Source organism: Lucilia cuprina, chromosome 5 (genome assembly GCF_022045245.1).
Source record: "Lucilia cuprina isolate Lc7/37 chromosome 5, ASM2204524v1, whole genome shotgun sequence".
Classification (NCBI taxonomy): Eukaryota; Metazoa; Arthropoda; class Insecta; order Diptera; family Calliphoridae; genus Lucilia; species Lucilia cuprina.
The window spans coordinates 69933884-69945866 of record NC_060953.1 but is presented as its reverse complement, the minus strand read 5'-3'; the positions used below and the strand labels follow the sequence as shown (position 1 = coordinate 69945866).

The window sequence follows — 11983 nt, the reverse complement described above, 5'->3', positions numbered from 1 at the left end:
TAAATTAAAGTGTGAGCTTGATTATTCGATTGAATTGAATTGTATATAAAAAAAATTGTATATAAAAAAAATTCCGGTTAATTGAGTGTTATAATTAATAATTGAACTTCTATAAATGTAAATATAGTCATCTAATATGCAAAAATGCGTAACAACCTAGTAATTTAAAATTGACTTTTGAATTGAAAATAGTCCACTGTATCGAAATATACGAAGTCGCAAAATTTTAGAACTCTATTGTCAAAAACTCAGACTTTACTGACATGAAATTCAAAGGAGCTTAATAACAAATTAGTCATTTCTACAAGTCGGAATGTCCTAAAGAACAACAACAGACAATGTCTGACTGTACAGTCATATTCAAACGTTTATTAATGTTGGGATATAAATCTTGTAAAAAATTTGTTTTTATAGCAACAATAGTTTAAGTCTCTCGTGTAAAATTTTTAGAATTGTTGTTACGTTCTTTTGCATTCTATTGAAATGTTTCAGGGAAACAGTTTTCTGCTTTATCGGTTAAGAACTGATGAACTTAGGAACGGCCAAATTTGGCAACTTGGTCATACAAGGTTTTATTCAAAACGCTTCAGTAAAAACGTGATGTATGGACAATTCCATGAAAAGGTAAACCACGACTGAAAACATAAAACCCTTATAACTTCTGCATTTTTGAAGATAATTTAACAAAGTTTTGTAGCACCAAAGACAAAGACTGTTGAAAATCGTTCTATTTTTATACCTCGCCACCATACACCCGAAAATATCACTATTTAGCTCATTGTTCTGTTAATTATAATACTATTCCTTCAAAAATCGGCAGATCTAAAATGTTTATAAGCCTAAACATTTATGCCGATTTTCATAACGATTGGACCTCATTTGACCCTAGTTCTATTCTAAGTTTAATTTCGGAAAAACATTTAAACGTCCGTAACTCACCTCCAATCACTAGTATTATGATAAAATTAGGCACAAATAAGTTTTATATGAATTAAAATCACACCCTAGAATTTTATGAGAATCGGTTCATATTTGATCGGTTCGCCATATAACTCCGACTGCACTTTCCTACTCCTTTTGATTTGTTAAATTATGTGTATCAAAATATTTATTTGATAACCTAAAAAAAAGTCAGGAGAAAAAATCTGTCACATACGATATTTAAAAATGTTCATTATAAAATTATATTAATTTTTTTTATTTAAATATTATGGATTACTAATGAAAAATGTGTCCCATAGTGTAAGAAATTAAAACAAAAAAGATACACCTACAGAATTCGCAGATTTTCGTAAATATTGACATGTACTTTAAAAACACTTCCGTTTTTTGTCACGTATGATATCGCCATATTTTAATCCATATTTTGGAAACAAGGTTCCGAATGGGATGATTCTTTTTGCAAATATAGTATTCTTTAAATGGAACAGAATGACAAAATTGTTTTTCAAGTACTCCTAATTTTACAAAATATATACCACTCAGAAAGTGTCCTAATGTCACAAACAATTGTATGGAATTACCCACATGTAAGTATTTCTAATAAGTTTTTCTGCAATATGTACACTAGTTTATTGCAACGTATTATAGAAAAGGATTTTATATAAAAAGAAATAGTTTTTAATATACATATGGGAAAAAATTAATATAAAAAAGTACGCTGAATTGTGGAAAAATAAAATTTTGTTTATTAATGGAAGAAAAATATGGTAAAAAAACAATAAAAACGTTTAGTTTTTTCTTATTCAATTAACCGAATAATTTTGAATTATCCGATTATTAAACCGAAAAAGACAAGATTCCAAATAATTGATTACTCTAATACATAAATATGATAAAATTTACCTTTTTGTAACAATAACTGGATTCATAATATGATAATTTTTTACTTTTATTTTAAAAAACCCATAGAATGCTGATGCTTTTTCTAATAACACTTTTTAAAACTAAAAAACTTTAACAAAAAAACAATAAAACACATTCAAGTAATAACACTTTTAACAACTTTTGCTTTATTTTATGTAAAAACAGGCCATAGTTGGAGCTTTTATCTTCATGACATACATACATACATATGTATGTATGTTTACCCTTTATAGTAATAATTGCTCTCTTTTTATTTACATTTTTCCTGCGTAATGCGGTGATTCAAACTTTTCGCGACAACAACAAAAACACCAACAACAAAATTTGCTTTTAAAACAATAGATACACAATATTTTCCTTACGCTTGCGCTGCCAGCAACACATTTAAAACTACTTTTTTAAACTATAAATTTACTATTAAATATAGTGATTTAGTAACCAAATTTAACTTTTTCTATAAAACTATTTATAAATAAATATTAATTTAAACACTTTTCTTATTTTTAATTATTTTTATTACGACAATACCGAAAGACAAGCGCATTGTTATGAATTCTCACTAAAAACTGAATAATAAATAAAACGAGAAGCGGAAAGAGAGCTTTTATTGAAGAAATGAAAAAATAGAAAGAGACAGATTGTATGCGCAAATTGCTAATTACATAATGCATATGGACCTGTGAGTATTCAGCTAAAGAGGAAATCGAAACAACTTAAAGAGTTAAAACTTTATGTATTCGTGGGAGTGAGATAAATAAAAACAGCAACATGTTTAAATGTATTTATAATTAACTGCCCAGAAAGACCAAACGTAGTTATTTGCAGCGTTGCCACTTTTGTCCAATTGGACATTAATTGGTAAGTTTCAAACTGGTTGGTAGGTTTAAATGTTGATTCAAATTTGGTATGATGAAATTACTTTGAACTCAGTATACGAATTTATGAACATTTTAGTACTTTTTATATCAAAGTTTTTTAATAAATAAGACCATCTTTTTGATAATCTCCTTCTTAATAGTAATTACTCTGCTTAAAATTCATCAGAGATCTATAAGTACCTACATATATTTTCAAAATTGTTCTATGAAAATATTAAGTTTTTATGTATTTTAAAATGTATGTTTTATGAATGTTAGAAAGTTGTTAGTTTGAAAAGATGATGTATTTTAAATCAAATCCAAAGAAACACATACACACACCGACCTATTGTGAACTCCCTTACAAGTTCGGAATCGAACGCACGAATTCCAGTCGAAATGACAATAACACTAAGGACTAACCTACCGGATATTTAATTTTTAATTAATATACCCCAATATCTTTTCTGGGTACTTATAAGATTCTAAGATGATATAGCACATTAGTTAACCGCAGTAATGATAAAAGGATGGATCGATCCATACATTTCTGAATTTATACAATACTTTGATGGTGGATATACATGTATATGTATTACTTGTTTTGAGTATGATTTTCAGACAAATTTAGCGGAAAACAGCAATTCTGTATTTCATAATTACATAGTGCCAAAGTATTGGGGTATTTTGTCTAATTATGTAATTAAATAATAAAACTCTTAACAAAAGCTATTGCCAAAAATCCTCAAAAATTGGTAGTTTTTTAAACGTTTTAATTTTTTTGTCGGAACTTTGGTAAGTAAAATAAATTGTGAGTGGCAACGCTGGTTATTTGTATAATTGCAATAGACAATGCGCATGTCCATAATTGTGATGTTTTTATTTGAGAGAGAAAATAGAAGGAAATGCTGTAGTTTTATTAATTCGTTTTAAATGTGATTTCTTTAAAATGCGTCTGTCTTCTGGTGGTCTCATTATAAAAACTACATATACCCAGTGTGTATAATTAATATAAACCATTATTAGAGTAAGGCTATGGGGTTTCCTTTATTAATTTGTAAATTAATATTTTGTAAAATTTTGTTTTCTTTTTAATTTAGGATGTGTATATAATTACCGAATTTACCGGAACCCTTTATCGAAGTCGAATTTTCAAAAATCAGAAAGACAAACAGATATCAATTCAGATATCTGTCTGATATGTTATTGGGAAAAATATAACGTTCAATTACTGCAAGAAATACAAAACTCAAATTACCGCCATATTCACAAAACGATTAAACAGGCATTGTAAAATTCAAAAAATTGTGTTGTGACGTACTCTACTAGATCTACAAACATCACTATGTCACGAAGGTGGAATATTTATTTTATATAATTTTGTCACTAGATCATTCATTAATACAAGATTAATACTAAACATATCTAAAACTTTATTATTAAAAACGTTTTTTTTAGGTTATTTTTCCGGTTTTTATTAAAAAAGTTTAATACAAATATGTTCGTAAAAGCTAATTTAAAAATTTGTTTCTAAAGAAAAATGATATTGTAAAAAATATTTTATTCATCAGCATCAGCAAACCTATCGTCATTCAAGGACATATTATTCATATTATCTCTGGCTTGTTCTACACTGGCATTCTCATCAATACCACCAAGCACTGGAATCTCATTATCATCACATTCTTCCTCATCGTCCATATATTCACTGTCTCCGGATATACTGTCATCTGAATCGGGATGCAAAGCCTGACATTCGGTCATGGCTTGATACATAGTATTGACACAGTTTGAATCCTGCGGTATAAGCCAGCATTCCGTCATTTGAACTTCTTCGGCATCTTCGTAAACATCATTTTCCTCATCTTCACTTTCATTTTCACTGCCACTTTGTGGAGGTTCTGCAATTCCATTGGAATGATTGTGAATGTCTCCCTCGTAAATTCCAGGCCATTTTAGTTGATGATCAAGCATAAAATAAATGCAATTACTAGGAGTGGATGAAATGCCATGCACACTTATCTGCTTCCAAAATATGGAAATACCATCTTGCTCCAAATTGTCAGGCCGCCAAACTAAAGAACTAAGAAGTGAAACCAAATAAAATATATTTTCTGATATTTTACTTTGTTTAGAAACATACTTTTGACTAATGTACACACTGCCAGTGCCAATAGTTTCATGTCCAATTTTTAATTGAACATTGTCAGATGAAAATGCCAATCCAACATTTGGTGGTGTTATTCGGCCAATTAGAACCATCATTCACATGCACAATAAAGACACAAACAAATAATATAAAATTGCGAAAAACAAAAGAAACAACCGCTAAATACTCCGAAGTTGCTGTATTTAATGACGACGTTAAAAAACTGTCAGAATTTCCGTAGAATTAAAATCGCTATAATAAATATGTTTACACCCTACATCACTTTAGTGGGGAGGGTATATTGGGTTTGTGCTAATGTTTGTAACACACAATAATATTGGTCATATACCACCTTAAAGTATACCGATCGGCTCAGAATCATTTTCTGAGCCGATTTAGTTATGTCAGTCTGTAATCAAACTACAGATCGCAATTTTGAAGATAATTCTTACTTGTTTTGGTTTCTGTTTATCCAATACCACAACATTGGGTAAGGTTTTATATATTTGTAAAGAAAGAAATATCAACCATCTCTTTCTCTCACACACAAAATCAAAAGTTTCTCAACAAAAGTTTCCTAGGTTGAACCGGGACTTAAAGCGTGCTCCATTTTCGTGTCAAAAATATAAACTGAACAGCTGTTTTGTTTTAAAATAAAATTTTTCGAAAAAAATTAATGAAAGAAAATGAAAAAGTAAGTATTTTTAATGTTCAATAAACTAATTTATAATTTTAACAATTTTTACACATTTTACATATGTAAAATACATGTCGTCTAATACCACCTTAAGGTAATGTATATAACGCACAAGAAGTATTGGTCCCTCACCAATAGTCATGCGACTCAGAATTACAGACCGTTTGTGTCTTCATATTAATTGATGAAATTTTGACATAAAGGTTTTTTTAGTTCGGACACTTAAAACTTAAATTAATTTGTGTTTTGAAATGCCTACAATTTATTCTATTCAAGAATTAAAATATTTTACTCTTTACTTTTATAAAAACTATATTATTTTTTTTAATCAACTGTTAACACTTTTGCATTTCTTGATTAAGTTTAAACCACCTTCATTGGGCGCTTAAGCTAGCAAACAAAATTAACTAATTAAGTACTCAAAAACACCTTTCGAAAATTAATTTTAATTTAAACATTAATCCTTCGCCTAAAGATTGGCCCTTAGAGTTGTCTTCTTTTTTATAAGGTTAATAGTAATTTATTTATTTATTCAACTGATAAAACAAATTTATTTGGATATAACTAGTGAAAGATGCCAATGTCATATAAATATTTATGGCAAATATAAGCAATATTTCCATAATAGTCCTGTTTATTTTCCATTTTAAGCTTTTTGTACAACAGAGTTCATTATTCCGAATAAACTTGATATAGATCAAGGCATATTCATACAAGGTGGTGGCAGTTTTGCAAAAACAACATTTTACATATATTTAGTTTTGGCATTTGGTTTACGTACATTTGAATGGCGAATTCATTTTATAGGTAAAACTTAATTTTTTGTGAAAGAAAAACATAAATTATATTACGAATTACTACGGCGGAGTAATTTTCGACGCGTAAATGCCTCAAACGGGTTTTGTTATATAAAGCGTTCCGGAATAGACTTTTTTTAGTTAATCTCTCCATCTACATAGTGTATATATAAAACAATATTGTTTAATTTGTTAACATTTAATAGATTTCTGAATTAAGCCATAAAGTAACATTAAAAAATTTAAATTCTTGTATGTATAGCAATTGAATCATTATTTAAATTAATATTTATTTACGAGATTCTTGGTATTTTTAGATTTGTTCTCCGTTTAAAGGAAATTTTTAAATTTAAAAATGTAAACAATAACAAACTTTGACAGTTACGTGAACAAGGCGAATAAAATAGTTATTTCAAGTATATGACCAAGATGTATTAATTATAAAAATATATATATTATTTATAGATATATTAATTATAAAAAATAATATATCTTGTATATGACAATATTATAACATTTTGAATCTGCTGTATAGTCAGGCAATGTTTATTTATACGTAATTTACGATGACTAGTAAAGTAATTCAGATTTTTTCATGATTTAAAGTTTGATCATAGAAAAAAAGATAATTTCAAAACTTGCGTATTTAGCTAGAAGTTTTAAATATTCTAAAAATTGGTTTCATTTAAACGATAAAAACATCTCATTTGTAGGGAACTTCACGTGACTAATTTCATGTATTTTTAATTTAAACAAAAAACTAATTTATAAAAATGCAACATGAAAAATATTTTTTTTTATACTGCTCGAAAATGTTTTACTGCACTGAATATCATGTGTTCGGAAAAGATCAAATAAACATACTGCGGAACATTATCTTATTTAGCACTAACATCAGGCCCATTATTTCATCCACTACACCAACATACAAAATTTCGAATTCCTTAAAATTAATAAAATACATTACTATATAAAATAGAAAAATAAAACACAAGTAGAGTTTTAGGTGTTTGTTTCCTCCGTTTTATATTTAAAAAGTTATTTCAAATCCAGTTTTAGTTTATTCTGGTTTTTTGGTCTTCTTGACTTGTGGGGCCTTTTGGGAGCGCATCACAGCAGAAGCACGACGCAAAGCAGCCTGCAAGTATAAAAAATATATTAATATAATGCAAAGAAAAATAAACATTAAACAAAATTTTAAAATGTTTTATCAGTTTTAAAGTTTCAACACCACAATTCAGCGATCTTGGTTTGGTAGTAAAATTATAAATCATCATTCAAGAAATGACTCTAAACCATCCATTAAAAGATGTATAACTAACCTGAGTCAGGTCCTTGCGGTATTTGTTGTCGGTCAACAGATTTCTCAATTTCTTCAAAGACCTTCTGGGACCAGCCTTCATGGTTACTTTGACGGTGTTCTTGGCGGGACGTTGGGCATATTTACCCTTCTTCATGACAACAGTGAAGCCCTTTTTGTCGGCAGCGGGAACAACACCGAGGGTCTTCTTGTGCACGAGGCCACTGTAGCGGTAAGAGCTGACATTGGTCAAGTTATTAGCTTCCTGAAACACAAAATAAGAACGTGTATTAGACCTATGTCGTCAAAAAATTATCTTAGACCCATTTGTTATATATAAGCTCAGGTTTGAGAAGGGTTTCTATCACGTGGTAAATCAACTATCATTGTGAATTAAACAATACATCATTGACAATTGATTTAAAAAAGACCAACAAAAGCAATTTAAATACTTACAGTGGAGAACGGTTTCTTGATATCACGCTTCTTCAACAAGAAAGCATTGTTGTTGCGGATGATCAACCAGTTAAGGTGCGATGAAGTAGTGGCCATCTCAGATCTGAATTGGAATAACAAAGAAAATTTATTAGTACAATTTCGTTAACAAATAATTTTATTAGTGCAAAGAAAATTTGTTAAATTTATTTTTCAGTCTTGGGTGATGAATATAGTCTTCATGGAACTCTTCTGCTTATTCGTTCATCATATGAAATTTAACAAATTAACTTTTCTTCGTGTTTTCAATAATTATTGATTGAGCTTAGCACGTGTAGAAATTCGGAATATTTACCCTTGGCGTTAATGTTGTTTAAAATCAGCATTTTTTCGAATTATGGGTAGTAGTGGTATGTGTTATGGACTTGGTCAGACTTTGGTGATTTCAATTTTTATTCATTCACAAAATTTCACACGTGTTAACTCAACAAATTCACAGGAGAAAATAAAAATCTCACCTTTTGTCTGGGAATGCGATGACAGAAAAGAAACAGGAAACATCATGGCGGCGACACTACAGCTATTGCTGAAGTTGGCTGCACTTGTCAAACTTCTTTTCAACTGGAAGTGTTTGGAATGAATTTAATTTAAGAGTTGTATTTGCTGTGATATTATTATTATGCTTTGTATTCTGATACTACAGTAACCTATTACATATTAAATGCGTATTGGTAATGTTTTAAATATAAACATTTTGTTAATTTTTTTTTCTTTTTCCTATCTTCAAAATTAATTGAATAACCCCATCTTGTAGAAAAGAAAATAATTATCGATTTTGTAAATCAAAGTTGAAAATATTACTGGCAGACAAAATAAAATTACAAAGGTTTAAATGTAAGATCAAAAACAATTTTGAAATTTTTGACCTTTTTTAAAACAACTTGTCGATTTTTTTATTCATTTTTCAACTTGAAAATATTGAAAATATAATATTTCTTATTTACAAATGAAAAAAATTTCAATAAATATAGATTAATTTCAAATTGACTTCCGAAGTTTTAGATATTAATCGAAAAGTCAAAGTTTATTTTTATTTTTAATGCTAATTTTAGAAATCGACTTTTCAAATTTACAAAATGTTGAAAAGTCGACTTTTTGTTTCAACCATAGAACCCTACTAAAAATACGAAAAAAAAATAAATTTGAAACAAAAGATTTACAAAAAGTAAATTTTTTAATATAGAAAAACATGGATAAAAATAGTCAAGTTAAATACAATTTATTATATAAATGAAGAATACTCTGTAATATGCTAATACATATTTTTTACATTTGTAACAAAAATAACATTTTTCGAAAGTCGATTTATAGACCCTAACACAACTTTTAACTGTATTAAATATTGATAAATTAAACTTCATTAGAAAGAATTGTTGTACAAAAGTTTCCTTCACAACAAAGCTTGGAAAGAATGAATTATTTTTTTAATTAATTTAAATTTTTTAATGTACCATTCTTTAAAATCATTCTTTGAATGTACCATTCTAAAGCTTAATTCCTTGGCTTTATATTCCATAGAATTAATTCCTAAGAAAATTCATTGTTTATACGAATGAATTCAATTATATGTTAATACTTATTTGTTGAATTCCTTCTATTACAAATTGAATGAAAGAAAAAAAATTAATTCAATTTTTATATACAGAATGCTTTTGAATTATAATACAAAACTTTCATCCTATTTATTTCAAATTGAATGGTGGAAAAGTGTTTAAATTTAATTTGTAATAGATTGAATTAAAAAGAAAAATTTATCATTCAGAGGGAATTCAAAAATAAATAGGAATTGTTGAAATTTATTGTAATTCAATTTGTAACAGATTGAATACAAAGTTAATTCATTCAGAAGGAATTTAATAGAGTTCTTTTAGAGATTTGCTTCACAATATTATTTTTAGATTTTATTAACGTCACGGTATTTTATAAATGATTTAAAGACTATTCGAGATTTTTTTTTTTCAAATTTTCAAGTTTATTTACATAAATAAAAAATTTAGTACAATGTTATGTCGGTCTTAAGTTACATAATTTGTTTGCAATATTATTTCACAACATTGAAAGAAACAGTAAGTACAAAATGTTAAAGTTAAATAATTCCACCAACCACCCTGATAAACTCCCTTCATCAAGTAATTTCCAACATCTAAGCCACTTATAAAATAACAATTTGAAAATGCTGCCGGAATAAAGATTTGTGAACCCAATAATGCATTAAAGCGCTGAAGACCTGCTTCAGTTAGCTTTAGGTTATTCTTCATAAATCGTATATAATTAGGAGATTTAATTAAAAATTTTACAATTTTTTCACCCACCAAACAACAAAAATTTAATATACTCCATATAAAAACATATCCATAGTAGCCATGCCATAGGAAAACAAATGAAAATGTAGCAGCAGTAGCAAGGACTTTTCTTAAAGCCGATGAAGTTTTGTTGCACATTTCTGCATAAATATGAGAGAAGAGAAACTCATAAAGGCCTTCGTCAAAATATTTCCACATATCTGAATAGTAATGAACTAGACCGATACATCGGGGTTTCCGAGGTGGATTTAACCCATCATACTGCGCAAAAGCTATACCCAGGCCATAAGAAATTACATAGAACATAAAGAAAAATTGACCCATAAAATAGCCCACAGCATATAGACCAAATTTGGTATCCAGAATTTCTACTGCTGCTATATCCACAGCCATATAATGAACATATACATAATGAGTGGCTACCTCTAGAATAAGCCACCAGAATATTACCTTGGCTATTTGCCAAAGAAATTTTCTACAGTTCGTTATTCCGAAATGTCCATTTGCTTGATCCAATACAATATAACGGTGGTATCCCATAAATGGCCCCAACATTAAACACGGAAAGTATAAAGTGTAACCCAAAAAGTGTGAAAGATTGTATTTACTACCAAGATTTGCTTCTTTCAAACGATAAGACTTTTCATATTGTAAACTAAAGCTACAGCCACGTAATATGGACCAACATAACGTCACCATTACATTATGAAATTCGATATAGCCAAGATACTCTTGCAAGTAATGACTCGATTTAAGAAATATCATTGCAACCATCCATAAGACAGATAAAAGCCATGTTAACATTTTCGAGTGTTTACGTGCTATGAAATAATATGACAAGACCAAACATCCAACAAGAGCTATCGATAACAGTTTCATTGTCATTAGTAGAATCAGCAGGCAAATAATTGCATTAGTTAAGCTTTGCCATTTACAATTGAATTTCCTTATCACAGTTGTTGCTGCCAAATGAAATATGTAACAAGGCCAATAGATTTTAATGTACTCGTTGAAGGCGTACAACTCATCATTTGTATCGTCTTTGAGGGAATTAAATATGGGCCAACCTTGCGGGAAGTCATAACCAGATATTTTCCAAATTTTGTGCCGGGCTTCTATTAACATCCATAACTCATATACAATGTAAATAATATAAACACTAAAATATGCAATAACTTCACTTTTGTACAAATTTATTTTCTTCGTTTGCATTTTGGACGCACATGGAGTACGGAACCGGCTCTAATACTTCTGGAGTATCGGGAGAACATGTAAACAAACTGCTTCTTCACTGTTTGGAAAGGAGAAATGATAACACAATAATACTATTTATGAGCAGAGTTGTAATTAATAGTAGTAAATAGCAAAATTTTTCATAATTTTTTATGGAAAAGTTCAAATTATTTAGTTATTATAAAAGTTTACCCTAGTCGTTGCTTTTATTAGGTAAATATAAAATCAGAATTATTTATTAGATCTGTAAATATTTTTGTCACAATATATTTCATTACAACATTTA

The 11983-nt window shown here is 28.5% G+C and overlaps 4 protein-coding genes and 1 non-coding gene across 5 annotated transcripts in view; all 5 read right to left on the bottom strand.

Moving 5' to 3' along the window:
• Positions 1-2406, bottom strand: part of LOC111684176 — a 461818-nt gene extending 459412 nt beyond the window's left edge. Inside the window, exon 1 of the mRNA XM_046953113.1 lies at positions 1846-2406. The gene's annotated coding sequence lies outside the window, so the exon portion shown is untranslated. The remainder of the gene's footprint in view (positions 1-1845) is intronic.
• A 1755-nt stretch (positions 2407-4161) lies between these two features.
• Positions 4162-5039, bottom strand: LOC111684141 (methylosome subunit pICln). The gene is made up of 2 exons (XM_023446266.2): positions 4867-5039; positions 4162-4806 (listed from the first exon to the last, which is right to left on the bottom strand). Exons 1-2 carry the CDS (start codon positions 4986-4988, stop codon positions 4284-4286), a joined length of 645 nt encoding a protein of 214 aa, XP_023302034.2. The 5' UTR covers positions 4989-5039; the 3' UTR covers positions 4162-4283.
• Positions 5040-7366: 2327 nt separating this feature from the next.
• Positions 7367-8672, bottom strand: LOC111684186 (60S ribosomal protein L28). The gene is made up of 4 exons (XM_023446311.2): positions 8620-8672; positions 8123-8225; positions 7689-7931; positions 7367-7504 (listed from the first exon to the last, which is right to left on the bottom strand). Exons 2-4 carry the CDS (start codon positions 8216-8218, stop codon positions 7427-7429), a joined length of 417 nt encoding a protein of 138 aa, XP_023302079.1. The 5' UTR covers positions 8219-8225; positions 8620-8672; the 3' UTR covers positions 7367-7426.
• On the bottom strand, positions 8305-8382 carry LOC111684192. Its single transcript, XR_002762716.1, has one exon. It is a non-coding gene; the product is annotated as a small nucleolar RNA CD11 (small nucleolar RNA).
• Positions 8673-10095: 1423 nt separating the features above from the next.
• LOC111684044 (protein-cysteine N-palmitoyltransferase Rasp) lies at positions 10096-11885 on the bottom strand. Its single transcript, XM_023446165.2, has one exon. The coding sequence runs from the start codon at positions 11674-11676 to the stop codon at positions 10177-10179; it is 1500 nt and encodes a 499-aa protein (XP_023301933.2). The 5' UTR covers positions 11677-11885; the 3' UTR covers positions 10096-10176.
• Between the last annotated feature and the right edge of the window lie 98 nt (positions 11886-11983).